This window comes from Taudactylus pleione, unplaced genomic scaffold (assembly GCF_031769625.1).
Source record: "Taudactylus pleione unplaced genomic scaffold, aTauple2 ptg001027l, whole genome shotgun sequence".
Taxonomy (NCBI): Eukaryota; Metazoa; Chordata; class Amphibia; order Anura; family Myobatrachidae; genus Taudactylus; species Taudactylus pleione.
The window spans coordinates 2,171,494-2,190,502 of record NW_028285428.1 but is presented as its reverse complement, the minus strand read 5'-3'; the positions used below and the strand labels follow the sequence as shown (position 1 = coordinate 2,190,502).

General features: G+C 43.6%; 1 protein-coding gene across 2 annotated transcripts in view; it reads left to right on the top strand.

Annotated features, from left to right (window-relative positions):
• The window catches only part of RBM45 (RNA binding motif protein 45), a 29,549-nt gene that overhangs the window by 5,563 nt on the left and 4,977 nt on the right, over window positions 1–19,009 (top strand). Inside the window, exons 3-10 of one of the 2 annotated variants that reach the window (XM_088461191.1) lie at window positions 1,469–1,595; window positions 3,067–3,201; window positions 3,765–3,944; window positions 5,244–5,373; window positions 7,052–7,148; window positions 13,329–13,451; window positions 14,143–14,309; window positions 15,096–15,302. In XM_088461191.1, the coding sequence (XP_088317317.1) occupies window positions 1,469–1,595; window positions 3,067–3,201; window positions 3,765–3,944; window positions 5,244–5,373; window positions 7,052–7,148; window positions 13,329–13,451; window positions 14,143–14,309; window positions 15,096–15,288 (1,152 nt within the window). In that variant the 3' untranslated portion in view covers window positions 15,289–15,302. The remainder of the gene's footprint in view (window positions 1–1,468; window positions 1,596–3,066; window positions 3,202–3,764; window positions 3,945–5,243; window positions 5,374–7,051; window positions 7,149–13,328; window positions 13,452–14,142; window positions 14,310–15,095; window positions 15,303–19,009) is intronic. The other variant, XM_088461192.1, reaches the window with a different exon arrangement.

Sequence of the window (19,009 nt, the reverse complement as noted above, 5' to 3'; positions counted from 1 at the left end):
AAAACTAATAAGTGAACAAAAAAACAAGTAACTTACAGTACAGTGAAGGACATTATATACATTGCTGCAATAGCGATTAAAGCACTCACAATAAGCAGCAGGGAGTTGGCAGTCACGTGTTAGGTGCCCTTATGAGGAGTAAGGAGTAGAAGAAAGTGTAAGGAGAAGTACATGAGGGAAGAGGTCCCTGCTCGTGAGAGCTTACATTCTACAGAGGAGGGGCAGACAGACAGGCGTGACACAGAAGAGGAAGATAGGGAGGAAAGAGCATGAGGTGGGTTAGGATGAGAGCTGGAAGGCCTTGATGAAGTAGTGGGTCTTGAGACCCCATTTGAAGATACAGCATAGCTGGCCTTTCACAGAGATCAAAGGATCTTTATGCTGTGCTGTTTCCCTGGTGGTTTTCTTGCTTTGCATTCTGGGGCAGATGTAGAAATTTTTTTCAAACAGTCTGTAAAATGATAGGAGCTGATTGGTTGGTACTTTATCTCCAAGGCTTAATACAACTCCCCCCTCTGTGTTGTATTCCGTGTGGGGAAGTGTGTTTGAAGTCTTTAGCCTATCAATAGTAGGTATCTGCAAGTAAAGGAATGTGCTATTGTACAGAGCCAGCCGTACAGCAATTATGTATTATAAATGCTTAGAAAGCAAATGTAGCAATACAACATTATTAAGATTTCACAATGTTCAGGAAAATATCATAGAATCATTATAAGTAGACTTACGTTTCACTGCATTAAATAGCTTTATCAACATAATAAAGGAACATTACTACTAATAGATTATTTGATAGTCTTACTGCTGGTTTTGTATTGAGATTCCCTTGGGAAGTCTATTCCATGCACTAGACAGAGTACAGACTCTCCTGCTACAGGCAGCCATGGTATAAACCAGGGATGGGTAACCTCCTGCCCGGGGGCCATATAAGGCCCTCAGAATCATTTGGTCTGGCCCTCTGAGCTTTTTTCTGCTAGCCTCATCTCGCTAGCAGGGTGCCATTGCTGTAGTCACTGGCAATTGCTGCCCTGCCCCCATGTGATGTCACGCAGAGGGGGCGTGGCCTGCACTGGTCCCACGAATATTATTATATATAGCAAAATGGCCCTTTGCAGAAAAAAAGGTTCCCCACCCCCGTTATAAACAGTAGCTATATTCAGTGATGTTATTGGCTTTTAGTTGTGATTTGTGCTGCAAACTCATGAGTATTGGTTGAGCTGCCGTACGTTAAATATAATATGACTATTTCTTTAGGCTGTAAAAAAAATAGACTGTATACATAACCTAAATAGACCTCACGGTTTTAATTAGTAATAATCTTGCACCAAATGCTCTTAAAATTATATTTTCCACATTTTGACATTCATTGTTTTCTAGTCAGGAGTTGCTTCTCCCACACATTTATGGTTAATTATCCCGATGTATATGTTCTGCTGCACTGAAATGTAATAATTTTTTCATCTTTCACCAGGAATATGGGCAAATAGAATACTGCTCAATTATTAAAAATAAAACTACAGGAGAAAGTAAAGGACTAGGATACGTGCGATTCCTCAAACCTTCTTATGCTGCTTTGGCGATTGAAAACTGTGATAAAAGTAAGTCTTGGCTGTTTTTCTGTGTGCGAGTAGTGCGTGTCTGTCCTACACGGCTGAGACTGCTCTCATTGTTACCAGTACTGTATAGAGACCTAGGATAGTATTTTAGTGTTCACTCTAGGTCCGACAGCAGGCAGGGAGCCGGACCTAGAGATAGGGCACTTCTGCACGCACAATAAGGAGGCGCGGCCAAAGAAAAGGGGCGTGTCTTTATGACGTGTCCCCTTTTCGTTACTCCTGGGGGCGTGCCCGGCACTTACGGACATGCCGGGCAGCCACCAAGCGCTGCGGTCACTGTGAATGGATGCCGGGCAGTGACTGCTGCGCCTCCGTTTTCACCACCCGCGGGACATTGCGACCCGTGGGTGGAGACAGAACCCGCAGGCTGTCTCAGCAGGGCGCCACGCTGGAGGGCATGGTTCTTTCTGTCCTTCAGAAATGGGGCAGGGCGCTGCACCCCGCTGAAACAGCATAGCGGGAATGCTAGTATTTAGTGTGCATTTCATTTCGTGATCAGTTCATGCAGACAAATATTTTTTTTCTATGATTAATGGCAAATTCCTATAGTTTACTTATTTGTCAGTCTTATTAATTGGTGAGTTCATGGACTCGATCAGCCATTGGGTGATTAGACTCCATTGAAATTTTGCATGAGATGCGAAGATAAACTGTAAGGGCAGAATGATACAAGGTAGCCAGTGATCCTAACAAATGACTTCTGTACATTACATTTTGGGAGTCCTTTTAATTAATTGCAATGGATCCTCATTTTCGCTGGCTACTAAAGTTAACTGACTCTTGTATCCTACATCATTTTGTCCACTTATGTCCTGAGCTCAGGGCCTGATTCAGACCCGGCCACGAGTGCTCGCAACCGGGTCGATGTTTGCCCACTGGGCATGTGCACGACCTCGCCCCGTTTGGTAGACGTGGCCGGGGGGTGGCTTCACAAACGGAGGCGTTCCCAAGCGAAAGCCTGCCGTTTGTGGGCAGCCCCACTGACACCACCAGTGATGTCAGTGGGAGAGCTTCCGGCTCTATTAGAGCCAGAAGCTCTCTGGGGCTTGCGGCCACGAGACCCTACTACAAGGGCCTCGTCGCAAGCCCGATGGTCTTGACCATCGCAACCATCAACCTGGCCACTCGCCAGGAGGCCGCTCCAAAAAAAAAAAAAGCCCAGATTTAGAGCGAGCGCTCTTTCAGAGCGTCCGTCTCTGAATCAGGCCCTTAAAGTTGTAATAAGATGCATTATTTACCATGTAAGAAGTATATGTTCATATGTGCATTTTCTGTCATTTTCTGCTATATTCTTATGGGATATATTGTAGGACAATTATGAAACACAGGATGCAATCAATGTTACAATAAGCATGCAGTTGGTGCTTTATTATGTATATCAGTAAACATTCAGTTCCCTTGTCATTATTCCATACATAAGACCTGGCATTGTTTCATCAATGTTACTTTGTAGGCTACAAGGCAATCCTGGCAGAACCTAAAAACAAAGGTGCAGCAACCGAGACGTCTGATCACCACAGTACCGCTCGCCAGCCAGAGGCATTAATGCACGACCCCACTGTTGCTATGTACTCTTACAGTCAGTTTGGTTAGTATTGCAATTAAAATAATTCTTAAAACTGTCTATTTATGCTGTTTATTAAAAGGACATGAATATCAGAAGACAGAGGAATCCATATTAATGACGACACAATTGTTCGGCCCTTGTGATGTTTGTTCTGTAGACACCTTTTTTTTTATATTTATACATTTTTTATAGAGGGAAATATTTAAGCTTTTACATAACTTTTGAGCAAGCAAAGAGCTATTCTTATATTTTTCTGATAGATGTGGTTTCTGTACAGTGTTTACAGTCTCTTATTGGGAATTCATTTCAAAATGTTGTACTGCCGGGCATTATATCGGTTATTTACGGTAGTAACGACATCGTAAGTTTTCACCCGCACCTCTATAGGGTGCAATTTAAAAGCTTGCGCTGCCATCAGGATGCAATGTGCCGTTCCAGAACAGAATTGCTTAATGTCGGCATTGAATTCCCCCCTCCCCCTTAGCGAAAACAACATTGTGTATCTGTTTTGTCTCTATATTTGAGTTTTTCCGCCTTAACGTTTTGCGCCCCTTTCTTTCATACTTTTTTTTCTTTTGTTAAAGAGCAATATGATTATCCCGTATATGATAAGGTTGCCGAGCCAAGAACCCAGGAGGCTGTGTCCAAGCGACTTACGGTGGTGTCGCGGCTACCGCTGGTCCAGGAACAGCTGTACAGTTTGTTCGACCTTATTCCCGGACTGGAGCTTTGTGAGGTCCAGCGGGATCTGTACACACCCTACGGTAAGTTAATGGTTATGAAAACTGCTTCTTCCTTTGCTCTTTTGGTTTCAAACAATAGCTGTTGCTTTTACCCTGCAGGCTCTTTGGGAAGTGTTTGGTAGTTAAGGCACGATGGGAACATTGTGGCACCGATGCAGATTTGAACATAAGTCAGATGTACAGAAATGGATATACTGTATTTATCTGTACACATCTCTGCGGCTGGGCTTGCCTCTATCTGTATGCTTGCTTTCCTAGCCTTCATTATCATTGGTGCGCACTCACACCAGTTTTAGCCTACATGCTTTTAACTTTGCACCAGTCACTGTGTCTTCTGTGGAAGTGTCACATGAGCTTAATGTATTGCTCTTAATGGACAGCTAAACTGAACAAGTGAAACTCAAAGGTACAAGGTAGCATTCAGTTGTGCACTGACGTTCCATTGAGGACTTGTCGAATGGTAATTGCTGTCTCCTCCGCCAAAGGTAATAGCCGCCCTCACTTTCCTTACACTGTGTACAAAGGGTTCTGCAATAGGATAATAAAAGAAAAATAACTGATTTACAAAGGATTGCATCTCCTCTGAGCATTGCCTTCCTATGGATTTGTAGAAGTATGTGTGCAACACATAAAACAGTGCATTCTATGCAGAATCTGTTAATTGGAAAGCCAATCAGGTATATTTATCTCCGTATAATATACAAGCTTAGATATATGGCTTTACCTGCATTATAGTCTGAAATTAATATTTCCCAATACTTAATTTATAGTTGCACCTGAATGCTCAAGGGACACGTTAAAGAGCACATTTAAAACTTCAAAGTATAATTTAACCAATGCAGACCACAGATAACAAGCACAATGAATGGTGTTATACCCACATTAGGGCCTAATTCAATTATCCTTGGAATGTACCTCTGGCTTGTAGCTCCTGTGTTAGATGCCCGGGACTATTCATTTACAGGCTGCACTTAACGCGGATTTCTGTTCGCACCCTCCTGAGAAATCCATGGTAAGTAGGACTTTTGGTGAATACCTTTGGCTGCCTACAAGTGGTTTACTTGGGCACTTGACACATACTCTATGGGTTAGCGTGGAAGAAAACTGGCTGCTAATTCAATAGCACTGTTAAGTTAAATAGATCAGGTAACTCTGTATAAGTAAGGTTTAGGTTAGAAGTTTGTTAGTAGCTATCAGCAATGTCCACATGGCGCATGGAAAAATCTGAACCGCTATCTTGTTACCTAGCTACCACTTACTAAATGCTGTCACTTTTTTTTATTATTATCTTAATTACATTGTTTGTTTTTCCCTCGGCAGCACATGCCATCGTTCAGTATCAGAATATCTCATCTGCAATTTATGCAAAATACAAGCTGCATGGTTTCGAGTACCCACCTGGAAACCGGCTTGGTGTCACTTACTTAAGCGATGGCGGTGATGGCACAGAGTGAGTATAGTTGTGATCAGAGCAGCAGACCTTTTTTGTTTGCTATATACGTCAGTTTCCACTTGTGATCAGCTATATGCAGTTCAGTGTCTGCTTCAGCCAATATACAGTGCTTCTAGGCTATGTACATACTGCAGATTCTACACTTGTGCCTTTTCAGTAGTTAACGGACAATGGTGCTTAAAATGGAAAAAATGTCCAGTGAGTGGCAGTTCTGTGGCTGGAAATACCTTGTTAATGGGAAAGGTCAGAGGAGAATGATCAGAGTCTGTCATGGTGACAGGAACGCGACAGTACCTGAATCACCATGGCATGCAGGGGAGCATCGCTGAACGCACATCTCGTTGAACATTGAAGTGGATGGGCTACAGCAGCAGAAGACTGTAAGCTAAGAACAGGAAACTGAGGCTACAGTAGTGTGCACGGGCTCACCAGCACTGTCATGTTGGAAATTGCCTCGGCCGACGGATCGTTTTTTTTGCTGCGACATGTAAATGGTAGGGTCAGAATCTGGCGGTCTATAACATGACTCGCGGAATCATCTTGCCTTGTGGCTGGTGGTGGTTGAATGTTTTGGGGATGTTATCATGACCCACATGAGTCCTCTTAATATCAACTGAGCATCACTTAAATGCCACAGACAACCTTCGTATTGTTGCTGACCATGTGCAACCCTTTAATGCCCTCTGTGTACCCATCTTGTAATGGCTTCTTCCAGCAGGCTAACAGGCCATGCCACAAAGCACACGGCAGCTTCGCAGCATGAGTGTGAGACCGTAAGATCTGCAGAAACTGTGTGATGCTATTTTGTCAGCAGGGATCAGAATCTTGAAGGGATATTTCCAGCACCTTATTGAATCCATGCCATGAAGAATTCGGTTTATTCTGGGGGCAGATGAAAGGGGTTCCTACTCAGTACTAGAAAGGTGTACCTCATAAAGTGGCCACTAACTGTATGTGTGGTGGTTTCTCTTTCTATTCAATGGGACAGCCCCCCCTTATTTGTACACCATCACAATATTTTATTAAACGGATGGGTGGGTTGTGTTTCTAATGACGGCGATGGCCATTGTTCAACGTACACTAATGGTGTATACACACTGGGCGGTATTACTGAGCAATTACGACATCGTAATCGTGCAATTGTTCAATAATCGTGCACTTTTATGTCAGAAACGACCAGCCATGCGCGCGCCCGCTGGCCGTTTCCGACATTGTCCATCGCCTGAACGTGCAGGCCAATCTGCCGATAACGACGGATTGGCATGTTCAGGAATGATGGACCGTGCCTGCACTGGACGACTGATCGTTCAGTGCAGACACTACAGGTCATCAGGATCGACGGTACGATTACGATGTCGTAATCGTACTGTCTTTCCTGATCGCCCAGTGTGTACGCACCTTTAAAGGGACCTAAGGATGCAGCATATTTATTAGTCCCCACATTCACACTAGTGACAGCCTATATGGTGCATAGTTTGTCTCCAGGATGTGTGCTCTGTGGCCTGGCGTTAGGATGGTGCTCCATCCATTAATCCTTATACAGTCATTTTAGGATTTATTTAGTTTGCAAAAGTAATTTGTGTTGAGCCTCTCGTCTGTAGTGCGTATAAACCAGGTGGAACGTGTAAGAGCAGTATGTGTCCTAGTATAACTTATTTAATTTTTTTCCCCATAGCCTGCTCAGAAAAATGGCCTCCCAGATGGTGGCTGCCCAGGTCAATTCCATGGTATGGGGTTCCCAAGTTTCACAGCAATACCCAGGGTCAGCTGCAGTAAGTATTAATGCCTATCTTCCTCTTAATATAATGCTATTATGTGGATATGATGCAGGAAATCCTATAACACAACCTCCTCTAGTTGTTGTTATTATCCTTTATTTATATGGCGCCACAAGGGTTCTGCAGCGCCTCAAAAAGTACATAAACAAATGAGCAAACACGAAAACTGCAACTTAAGGTGCCCATCCACTAGCAGACCTCAAAACGACTGCACGAGTACGACATTGTAATCGTGCAGTCGTTTGTCAGTCTGTGATGTGCATACACTGACCGAGCAGTCGTTCAGTGTAGGCTCATCAATCATCTGCTAACATGCTGGACCTGACTATATCGTCAGTTTATACATCATGTTTGCCCGATGATAGATGTTTAGACGACCAGTGGGAGCGCGCATCGCTGGTCGTTTTAGACATTTTTGCAAACTATTTATGAACGATAACAATATCGTTCAGTCGCTCAATTAAATAGTCTAGTGGATCCGGCACCTTAACAGTACAAAACAATGCAGGACAAGGACATTTTATAAACATTTCTGCAATAGCAATCCTAACACTCAAATAAGCAGCAGTGCGTTAGCAACCAGGTGTTAGGTGCCCTTGTGGGGAGTTAAGAGTAGACGATCATATGAGTGAGGGAAGGAGAAGCACATGGGGAAGAGGGCCCTGCTCGTGAGAGCTTACATTCTAAAGGGGAGGGGCAGACTGCCAGGGGGGACACGGATGGTAGACAGTGAGGACGAAGCATGGGGCAGCAGGTTAGGATGAGAGCTGGAAGGCTTTGAGTAATGGGTCTTGAGAGCCCGTTTGAAGATATGTAGAGAGGTGGAGAGTCTGATGCGGAGAGGGAGAGCTTTCCAGAGGTAGGGAGCAGCACAGGAAAATCTTGGACTGGGAGGAAGTAATCAGTTGGCAGGAGAGGCGGCTTGCATTTGTTGAGCGAAGTGGATGGGTGGCAGTGTGAAGTGAGATGAGATCAGAGATGTAAATGGGAGAGGATTGGGTGAGGGCTTTGTAAGTGAGTGTAAGAACCTTGAATTGGGTTGTGAAGGTGAAAGGGAGCCAGTGTAGGGCTTGTAGGAAAGAGGAGGCAGATGTAGAACGATGTGGTTAAATTGCATTTCTAGCCAATCCCTAAATAGAACGTTACTACAACCCCTGCAAGGTGCAAACTTAAACATGAGTCCTTTCCGCACTATTACTGTTAGTTTGCTGAATTTAAAAGATTGGGAAAGCAATAAATAAAATGGCGAGTGTGGCAAGGGTTTGGATACCCTCTTAGGACCTCATTCAGAGCCGCTCGTAAGCGGCCGCTCGTTCGTTCTGACCGATGTTCGCACATCTGCGCATGCGTACGGATTGTAATACGCATGCGCGAACCAGTCAGTGCGGCCGAAAATAGTTTGTTCGCTATATAGCGAATGCCTGCTATTTTGAGTGACAGAAGGAGGCGTATGTGGGTGGTAACAGGGGAAGGTGCTTGAAAACGGGGGTGTGGAATTAGATCGCAGGCGTGCTTAAAGGTCAAAACCGGCGTTTTAAGGGAGTGCATAATTAATACAGCAGCGTCATTGACCACGTCACTTGTTTTTTTTTTACCCCGAACTGATCGCAAAATAGCGGTCGAAAAAACCAGCCACAAGAATAGCGAGCAGTTCATACGCTGTTCGATGTGCTTGATTAATCTAATAAATAGCGGACATGAAGTAGGATGCGAGCGGCCAGGGGGCGTATTTTTCAAAATTACAGCCGCAAGTTTTGCTCGCTCGTTCAGACTTAGAGGCGTGAACAGACCGCAATTAGCGAACGGTTCATTTGAATAGCCACCCCTTGTTTTTTCAACGAACGAGCGCAAATAGCGAGCGGCTCTGAATCAGGCCCTTAGTCAGCACTTGGTGACACTACTTTTGGCAGAAATCCTGGCTACCAAGTGTTTCTTGTAGCCAGTTTACAGCCAGTCTAGGATTTCTCCTACTCTTCCTCTAACATAGAGATAGTATTGGGTCATCGTGCAGGCACTTCAAGTTTAGATTTCCCTATACATTGTCAGTAATGTACAAAACTGGGGACTGAAAGCCAATACCAAGGCTTTAATCTTTTGTTCATGGTTGATGTTTATGGTATGTTTTGGATTGTTGCCCTGCTGAAATATCCAAGCCTTTTTCAGCTGCCTGCCACTATGCCAGCATGCCTAACGTTTGCCAAGGTCATCTCTTAAAGCGCATCATCTGTATTTCTGAATACAGATGGGCAAAATGTTTTAATTTCATCAGCTCTCAGTGATTTTTGTTCCAAACAGTTTTTGGCTTAATTAAAGCCAGGTACACACTAGACAATATCATCCACATCGACCAGTGTGTACCGGCTACGTTGTTGACGATGCACGCTCCCGCATGCAGGTTCCGATGGGGACCATGCTGCTGAATGCAGCATGGCCCCCGCCGTCGCTACTGGCATCGGCAGTTGTGTATGCACTTGGCGATGCCAAGTCCTGTTAGCGAGATCGTGCTGGGTACACATCGTTAAGTGTGGACCCAGCATAAGTGTTGCTTTGTGTATTTAAAACGTTAACTTATCTCTGCCATGCTGATCAATGGTGTCAACTAAATTTCATTCAGGGGTTCTGCTTTGTATATCTAACCAATTTCCTAGCAGATTTATCCGGGATCTGCAAAACTCACCTTGACTTCAGTAGTTTCACCCAGTGTTTGACAATGAAAATCCTAAACTGGAAAAATTTGACTTTCCTGTTTTTTTTTTATTTTTAGTTTTTTTTTTTTTTTTAGTTTTGTACTTTGTAACACTTTTTTTTACTTTGTAACAACTATCTATTATTTTAAGAGATTTAAAACCAATCAAACTACAGAACAGGGTGTCCAGACCTTTATGCGTCAGTCACTGTTTATTTGTTCTTTTGTCGTTCTCTTAAATTCAGTAAATGGTAATTATACAATAAGATGTGCAGGAACGTCACCTCCGTGCTATTTCTCTATAGAGATTCAGAGTAAAATGTAAACCCTTGCTTACTACCATGTAGATTCCCCAGCCTTGCTTTCCTGCATTATAATGCTTGGGCTACTGTGAAAAATGTTTTTTGCGTTAATATTTTTTTTTCCCCTCCATTGCTGTTATCACTACTCCAGTTCCTTCCAGCAAACTGCATTCCCTACCTAATTAGTGGCTTTTTCTGTACGTCAAACCTTTGATTTTCACTGAACGTTTTTCAAATGTCCGATACGGGGCAGAATGACCTTTATAAAGATAATGGTATTTCTTGAAGTATCACTATCTGTAAACAGCACTCAGGCAGCAGATTACATGTTTTTCCTGTCATCGTCAACAAATTGTCCTTTGAAAGCTTTTTGCTGGCGTGATTTATGTCTTTTGGGATGGTGTCATACAAGAGCTCTCCACCCAGCAATAAACTACTGGATACCGAAAATGCTTCTTAGTTGTATCACTAATGAAACAAAGTTATAATCCGTGAGTACCCTGGAATGGTGCATGCAGCAGCGACGTGCGACTCAGACCCTAACCTGGGTAAAATGGCAAAAGACTGGGTAAATGGTAAATACAGTCCAACATCAAAGCGGCCGCATTGTTAGTTTGTTGTTATGCCTTAGCAGCGGGTTAGTGAGAAGATAATAACACTTCGTGAATAAAGTCAGCTTGCTGTATTGGACTCAATGTTTGAGTAATCCTATAATGAACGGAGCTTATAACAGAGTACATGGACACAGGACAGAGATGAAGTCATCAGCGCAGGTGGGGTCTCAAGTAAAAGGATTCAGCGCTCACACTGCAGTGGAGCAAGTAGATGAAACTTTGGTGGCTACACTCCGCTATTGATTGATTGGTAGCGGCCATAATCCCAACAGAGTGGCACGCTGTTGTAAACTGGAGAGTTCTCTCCTAAGACCGGGCGGCGTAACCTGCCGCGGCTCACATGTCTTCCCGGTGCACCGCGCACACTCCATTAAGCATCTACTGTTAGCCGCTATGATGGAAAAATTGGCTACCGCCTGTAGTGCGTGTCAGCTGCGTCCTGTATGATGATGGAGTAGAGGTGAATCACTAAGGCGTTTCTTGAGCTATTAGCTCTGGCCGTTTCCTCGGAGGTAATGTCTGAGAATTGTTACCCATGGCGGCACGTCATTGAAGATAGGTGAATGAGGACACATCAGTATAAGGAAATCATTGCTGCTTGCTCATAGAGGCAATGAAGCTCCTGTGACAGTGACATTACAATGTCTGTTATTGCTGCTGAATATATCACATGAGTGATAAACGGATACTGAGGAGCTGGTCAGATAATACTAATTACATCACCAGCAGGAGAAATGCTCTGAAATATATTTTCTTAATTTTTGTGATTGGCTTTCTAAAGTATTTAGCATGAAATTCTTACTGCCTATTACACTGACAATTTTTATTTTTTATTTCCGAACAAGTATTAGGAACAAATAAAGGAGATTTTTGGTGACGATCTTTAAATATTTCATATTTTTAAAAGTGCAAGGTATTTTGTAGGTGCGTTAGGGCGGAAATATTGCAGGCGGATTACTGCTGCAGGACACTGGTGGTCTGTGCATCTTGCTATGCCTGCTGTAAGGGATGCGTTCATAATACTGACCGTGAGGATTCCGGCGTTCAGAATTCCAACGCTGGAATCCCGACACTTACCCTGTACCCAACCCCTGCTGTGATGCTCCTTGGTATAGAGCTATGTGCTAGCCAGTGCTGCCATGATAAGCAAATGCAGATGACATACTGGAGTAGGTCTTCTGGTGCTTAGTTGTAGTGGTCCACTTATCTCCTCCCCACCTATCACTCCATGGGGGGTTCAGTTCTCTTGAACGTGAATGGAGACCTCAAGAGAACCAAAGTGACAGTCTGCACTATACAGAAGGGCCTTGATTACTGATTGAGAGGCAGGAATGTAGAAGGAAAAAGACATAAGTTGTGACTGCCCTTATTTGGGCTATATAGACTATATTGCAAAAGTTTCGGTAGGCTAATGAGGTCCTATAGAGCGGAGCAGCTCCAAGGGGGATCCATAGATGGTTTACCGCCTCTTGTAAGGAATCGGCCTTCATTGTTACCTAGGTCTTTTCCATCCCTAAATGTACCCAATTAGGGAGTTGCTAACGTATAGATACAAAGTGATAACTCAGTGTTTGGGGGTGATAGCGCCACATTCTGGTGGCACACCTAATTACATTCATATATCTTATCTCAGGGAAAAAATAAAATGTGGTCTAAAAAGGCATCTTATTTGAGCTTGTGGTCTAAACAAGCAAAGTGACGCAATCAGTTTCATCCAGCATGAACCAAGCATCTGAGTGGGAAATGGGTGAAGGTCCTCCTGTCTCTCATTCTGCAAATATCGGGGCCTCCTGACAGACTAAAGGGGGAAAGTGATGTATTCTGAGGTCTCACAGCTTCACGCCCAGCTGGATATTCCCATCTTCCTAGGCAAGTGGTACAGGTTTTAGCTTTGTGCCTATTGCTGTATTTGGATTTTCAATCCTTTAAGAAGAGTGTAACGTCATTTGAAGACAATACTACATGAATTTTGGGTGCTCTTGTTGATAACCAGAGGAAAGTCCATCTGTAAGGGAACTGACCATCCCATGCATTCAATGCAGTTAAGTATGGTGGCTCTTGATAGATCTGTATATAATGGCAGGTCCTGCGAAGGTCCCTTTCTCACTCCATCATTGTATGTGCCACCTAAGGATGCGCTGCTTTACCTGGTAGAAATGGAGAACCGTCTGCCAGGGCGTTCAGCTTTGGTATTCTGTGAATACAGTCAATCGCCTAATCAGTGAGCTATTCCCTACAGCCACAGACTATGCTCTGCACGTGGCTTTCCAGTTCTCCCACTTGGATCAATTCAGGTATGCCTCTAAGCCTAATATCCTTTCTTCAGGAGCCATCCTGCAATTGGGTGCTTCGCAACTTCCACTCCCGCTCCATGTGTAGCTTCATAAACTGCTAAGGGAGGCTAAGTGTTCTGCCTTGTCTGGAGGTCTCTGCAGAATTCTTCTAGCGAGTTGGATATCCGTATTAGTACAGTCATCGAGTGACGCGAGGAGAGCTTGCACAGGCTGCAGGGTAAGCATGGCTACTGGAGCATGGAGCGATTCGAGTGTACTCACTCCGATTTCACTTACAGGAGGAGAGTGCCTCTTTGGCAGGGGTGAAACCTCCACCGGAATACCGACTTGGAAATGTTCTGAGTGAGTGGCTCTCTGCCGAGCGAACGGGGAGACCTGGCCGGCTCTCTTATTCTTCCAAGGTGACATTGCCGTTCAGTTATTCATAAGTTGTTTAATGCACTTTTTTTTTGGTGTATAGCCACTAATTAGGTAGTGAGATTGAGGTGTAAGCTTTGGAGAAAAGTTAGCTTTTCGGGTATTGCCTCCCTCTTATTATATTTATACATTTTATTTTTATACATCTTGTTTATTCTCCTACTTAATACTTGTACTAGACAACATAACATAGCATTTCATACAACAGTGGCCGCCATTCTCAAAATAGAAATTCTAGGCTGTGCCTGTGTGGATGCTTCTTGTTATGCTACTAGGTGCTGCCTTACAGTATAGGTTGGGAGTTCCAAACCTTTAGTCTGAATCCCTGAATAAGTATAAGGTTGTATCCTCGTAATGTGTGCAGAGTGCATTCGCCCCGTTACTAGCCATATATAACTGGACATTTATAGCACAGAGATAATCACTGCTAGCCAGGTTCTGCAGATCGATCCCCCAAATCCCATCTCTCTTTCCCTTTTAAAAGTTTATTTTCTAAATCTTGGCATTACAATTGCTAGCTGATTCATGGACACTGAAACCAGACACATGACCGTATGACAACACAGGAGCTGATGACATTACAGGAGCTGATGACATTTTTTTTTGTGTTGCTTTTTTGCTGTCTGCTTAGTAATATTCAGTCGTGTTTCAAAGCGATTCTGTTTTTGTCTGCAGGCCTACGATCGAGCGTACGCCTCCCCTGCTGCAGCTCAGCTTCAGACAGACGCTACCCTTCCAGCATACAAAAAGAAAGCTTCCAGCGATGCTCAGAGCAAGGAAAGACTGTTTGTGGTGTTCAATCCTCACCCATTATCCTTAGATGTGATGGAAGATTTATTCTGGTAAGGTTTCCTCTCCCTGTCACTGACACCTCTGTCTGCAGGATAATGGCTCACAAACCCTCATTAAAGGTTACAGATGGTCTTGCATTTATGAGTAGACACAGCTAGTGCTTTGGAGTGAATTATTCTTATAAGCTCATTGAGGTTTTGGTTGGTACACATTCACAATGGCTGTGGATTTGTTATTGGCATATCATTATAAGCTGTAACTCAGTGAATTGTGATGAGGGTATAGAGTAGAGCAGAGCACTACAAGAACAATGCATATATATATATATCTGTAACCATATAATCAGGAGAGGTGGTGTAAATATCCAGTGTGCCAATTATTTGTTATCTGTGTCCATCGGTTAGTAAACTATGCTTATACTGGCTGTTCACGAAGATGGCGCTACAGGGACAGATGCTGTCTCCCACGTCAACCAATCAGATTTTTTTTTTTTTCAAAGATATTAGAATAATAATAACACAGAACTGACCTCCAGAACCGGCACGCAGTGGATTTCAGTACCTTTTGTTCCAGAGCACTGGTTCACAAATGTGCACCACCGAATAATCTGTTTTATCTTGGAAACGTTTAGCACACTGATTATGTCGTCTCATTAATAGTGCTCCCTCTTTATAGCTGATTAGGGCGCAGCCGATGTCATAGCGAGGGTGTATTTAAGACCAAACATTGTTTTTTGTTCTGCACCCAATAATATCCACAGTTATAACCGGTGTGTCTGTGAGCAAATCACCCGATTATGGAGAAGCTAATACTTTTTACCTTTGTTCCCACTGCAGCCGATTTGGGAATCTGATAGAAGTTTACATTGTACCGGGTAAAAACGTTGGCTACGCCAGATATGCGGAAGTGTCCAGTGCGAATGAAGCCATCTCTACATTGCATGGGAAAATAGTGAACGGCGTGAAGCTGAAAGTGATGCAGGCGGAATCTCCAAGAGATGAGTCCAACAAGAGACAGAGAACCTACTGAGTTTATAGCTTCATGTAAGTACTGCTATAAGTTGTCTGTTCTTACACTCTGACCTCTCTCTCTCTCCACAATATTACTTTCCCAGACCGGCTGCGCACTGACGGAGAGCTGTGCGGCAATATGGTGACATGCCAATAATTGGGGAGAGAAAATAGGAACTCTCAGCTTTCAATTTACCCTTTCCTTTTAACGCGGATGTTTGTTAGACGCACAGTGAAATACAATAAAATAGCAATGACAGATATATGGTATATGGACAATCTTCCAGATAGATGCACGTACTATGGGATTTTCACTAGGAATTCTATACCCTTGGTGGAAGTCTTCCCCCCCCCCCCCCACCCCCTCATGACCATACTGGACGGACCAAGCTGACTTAAAGTGATAGGAACATCGGTTGTCCGTTCTAGATACAGCCTGGTAGGGCGTCACTTATTTATCCTTTTACCATTTCACCCTTTGCTTGCATAGTAGGTAACTGGATTCTGCAGTTGAAGCCACAGCTGAATGGACTCTTTACTATGCTAAGTATTGGGATATGTCAGTTGGCAATGGGCCGGCTGTGCTCCTGAGAGGACTTGCACAATTGCTCATCAGATCATAGATCTGAGGGGTAACCGAAAAAAAGTTATTTTGTTACAATAGATCATTAAGGTTTTGTTTTTTTTAATTTATTGTTTTTTTTCTTTTCCTAATAGCCAAGTCCTGGTAAGTACCTTTAGTGTTTTATGGTGCTAGCATTACAATAGCCTCGTATTAGTGAGGTACAATACGAATATGCAAATTTAGTAGAACTGGTGAATTACTTACAGTAGGAAGAATAGAACCTGCTTCATCCCTGTCATTTACAATGTCACCTTTCTATATTAAAAAACAATTTCCATAGTTGTTTTTTTGTTGCCTGATTGTAATTTAGAGGCATGTGGGGTTGCCGACTCACCTGGCGGGTTTCAGCATACTGCGCATGTGCAGTAGAAAGAAATCAGCAACTGCGCATGCACTGAATCGCAAATGAGGCCGGATTGAGCTGTCCACTTTTAAAATGTACGGCAACTAGACTGGACGGCGATCATGCGGACGCAAGGAATGGTTCCATCTAGTGGGGCTGCTGTTGGTATGTAGGCCAACTTTAGTAGTGTGCGGATGTAGAGCGGTCGCCTGTTCAGGTGGAGCGTGTGTACACAGCATGGAGTGGGTGCGTGTCCAGATAGCATTGACGACGGTTGCAGCTGCAGATGGAAAAATGGTGGGCGGGTCGGCACTCCACATGCAGAAGCATACACATGCGTATTCTTGCAGAAGCTAGTTAGTGAGCTACAGTGGCCATACAGAGCCGGACGGGCCTCCAACTCAAAATCATGATTTTGGGGGTGGCGGGGGGTGCTGTTACCGGCGGTGACTACAGGGGGAGGACCCGCTGCTACAGTGTTACGGTGACTACCGGGGGAGGACTCGTTGCTACAGTGCTACGCTGCTACAGTGACTACAGGGGGAGTCCGAGCCTGGGCCAATGGGAAGCTTCTAGGTGCAGCCCGGGTTGCACCATTCAGACAAGAGCCAGGTTGTCTTCCCAGGACTATTGAAGGGTCGGTTACCCGGGATCGTACTCCCGGGTAGCTACCTTTCAGACATAAGCGAGACCCGGGAATTTTGGCAGAGGCAGGCCAAAATCCCGGGAATCTCAGTTTGTCTGAAAGGGGTATAAGACTAAAACTAGATTTAAAATCCTTGTTACAATTAACACTGGTTCTAAACGAAAGGCATTAATTTGTAGAACACATTCTCACTCTACTGAGCCTAGATTGCTAAGCACATACTGTAGTTATAGGTATGCTGACTGCAAGTTCTCAAGGGGATTTTAGAGAAAAGTTCTTCAGTAAAATCCATTACAGTGTCATTAAACTGTTTGCAAAAATTAGGACTAAAACATTGACTAAAATTAGACTAAAATGAAAACTGAGTCCCACTGACTAAATCTTGACTAAAACAAAGCAAAAGAGAGACTAAAATGTGACACTGAACCAACTACAATTTTATATACAGTAAGTGACTAATGGTGCGTACACACGGTACGACTTTCATGAACGTTATTAACCATATCGTTATCGTTCACTTTTTTGCAGTCACCAACCTGACAACGACCAACGATGCGCGTTCCCGCATGGACGATAAAAGATATCTATCTTCGTCCATGCATGCAGGACGATATCGTCAACTTTACCTGTTCAGAGATGTGGCAGGATGACTTCACTGAAAGATATCTTTGAAGTCGTTGGTGGTACAGATCGTACCGTGTGTATGCACCATAAGACTAAGCGATATTAATGAGCGATTGAACGATAACGTTATCGTTCAATTGCTCATTAATTGTGCTTGAAACGTGCACCAAAATGTCGGAAACAACCAGCGATGCGCGCTCCCGCTGGTCGTTTCCGACATCAATCATCACCCAAACATGCCGGTCAATCTGCCGATAACGACAGATTGACCATGTTCGGGGATGATGGAGGAGGGTGCCTACACTGAGCGACTAATCATTCAGTGTAGGCACTGCAGGGGATGGGGAACGACGGTGCGATTACGATGTTGTAATCGTACTGTCTTTCCCTAGTCGCCTAGTGAATGTGCCCCTTAAAACTAAATTTAAAATCCTTGTCAAAATTAACACTGCTGTAACGTGGTTTGTAATGCATTTGTTAGGCAGGCGCTCTGCCTTATAACTTACCCAATGTCAGTGCTATTCCATTATTGTCTGTCTGTTTAATAAGACACAATTGTTATGTAGAATGTCAATATGTTTTAATAACCACCTACAGAAAAATGAAAGGGAATACCGATTTTAAAGTTCTTTACTTCTATTGAGGTATTTGAGAGATCCATGAACAAAATGTGAATTTGGATATTTATACAATATAACGCATCTAGCAAAACTAAGGATGCACACGTTTTTAGCTTGAGCTTTCTGGATCACGCCGCGGTACCCCCCCCCCCCTCCTCTATTCAGGAAAGCTGGAGTCTACCAGAGGAACTACATTCTATTCTGACATTGTCCTATTAAAATAAGACCTCTTAAAATTTATCACCAACTTTGGAGCTGCAAATTAAAAGCCGTGATTTCTCCCATTGAAACCCGCGTTTTCTTACTTCACACAGTTTTTCAATTGAATAGCAATCGGACGCAGCCTTTGTGTGTGTTCAGTGGGGGGAAAAAGTAGCCGGACTTAATTTGCGGCTAGTTGTAATGGCCCCGTATTGTCATTCAGCTGTGACCACAGATACAGAAAGGATGTTTTATGTCTTGATTGTGATATTTACCCCCGACGTAATGAGAACTCTCTGGAGGTTGCGTTATAAAGAGTGTTTTTATTTCAGCTGTTTCATGTTTTGGTAAAGAAGAGATGATTGTAGGTGTCTTGTTACCAGGGCTTTTAGCTCCTGTGCTGTTTTGGCACTCATTCAGCGCTTAATTCTCCTGGTTCCAGCTTGGCAGAATTATTTTACATTGCTGTCATTTGTATTCTGGGCACTTGGCAAATGCCAGCAATTTGTCAGGGAAGCTTTTGCAAACCCAGCTTGCATGTTTAAAAAGCAGTGTCAAGTTATGATTGTCAGTATTTATTTAATTAGAAAATGAACCACGTTGGGAGCATTCCCTCGCACGAATTTAAGTCATAGCATTGCAGGTTCGGATTGTGATTTCGGCGCCGGTATTCTGGTATAT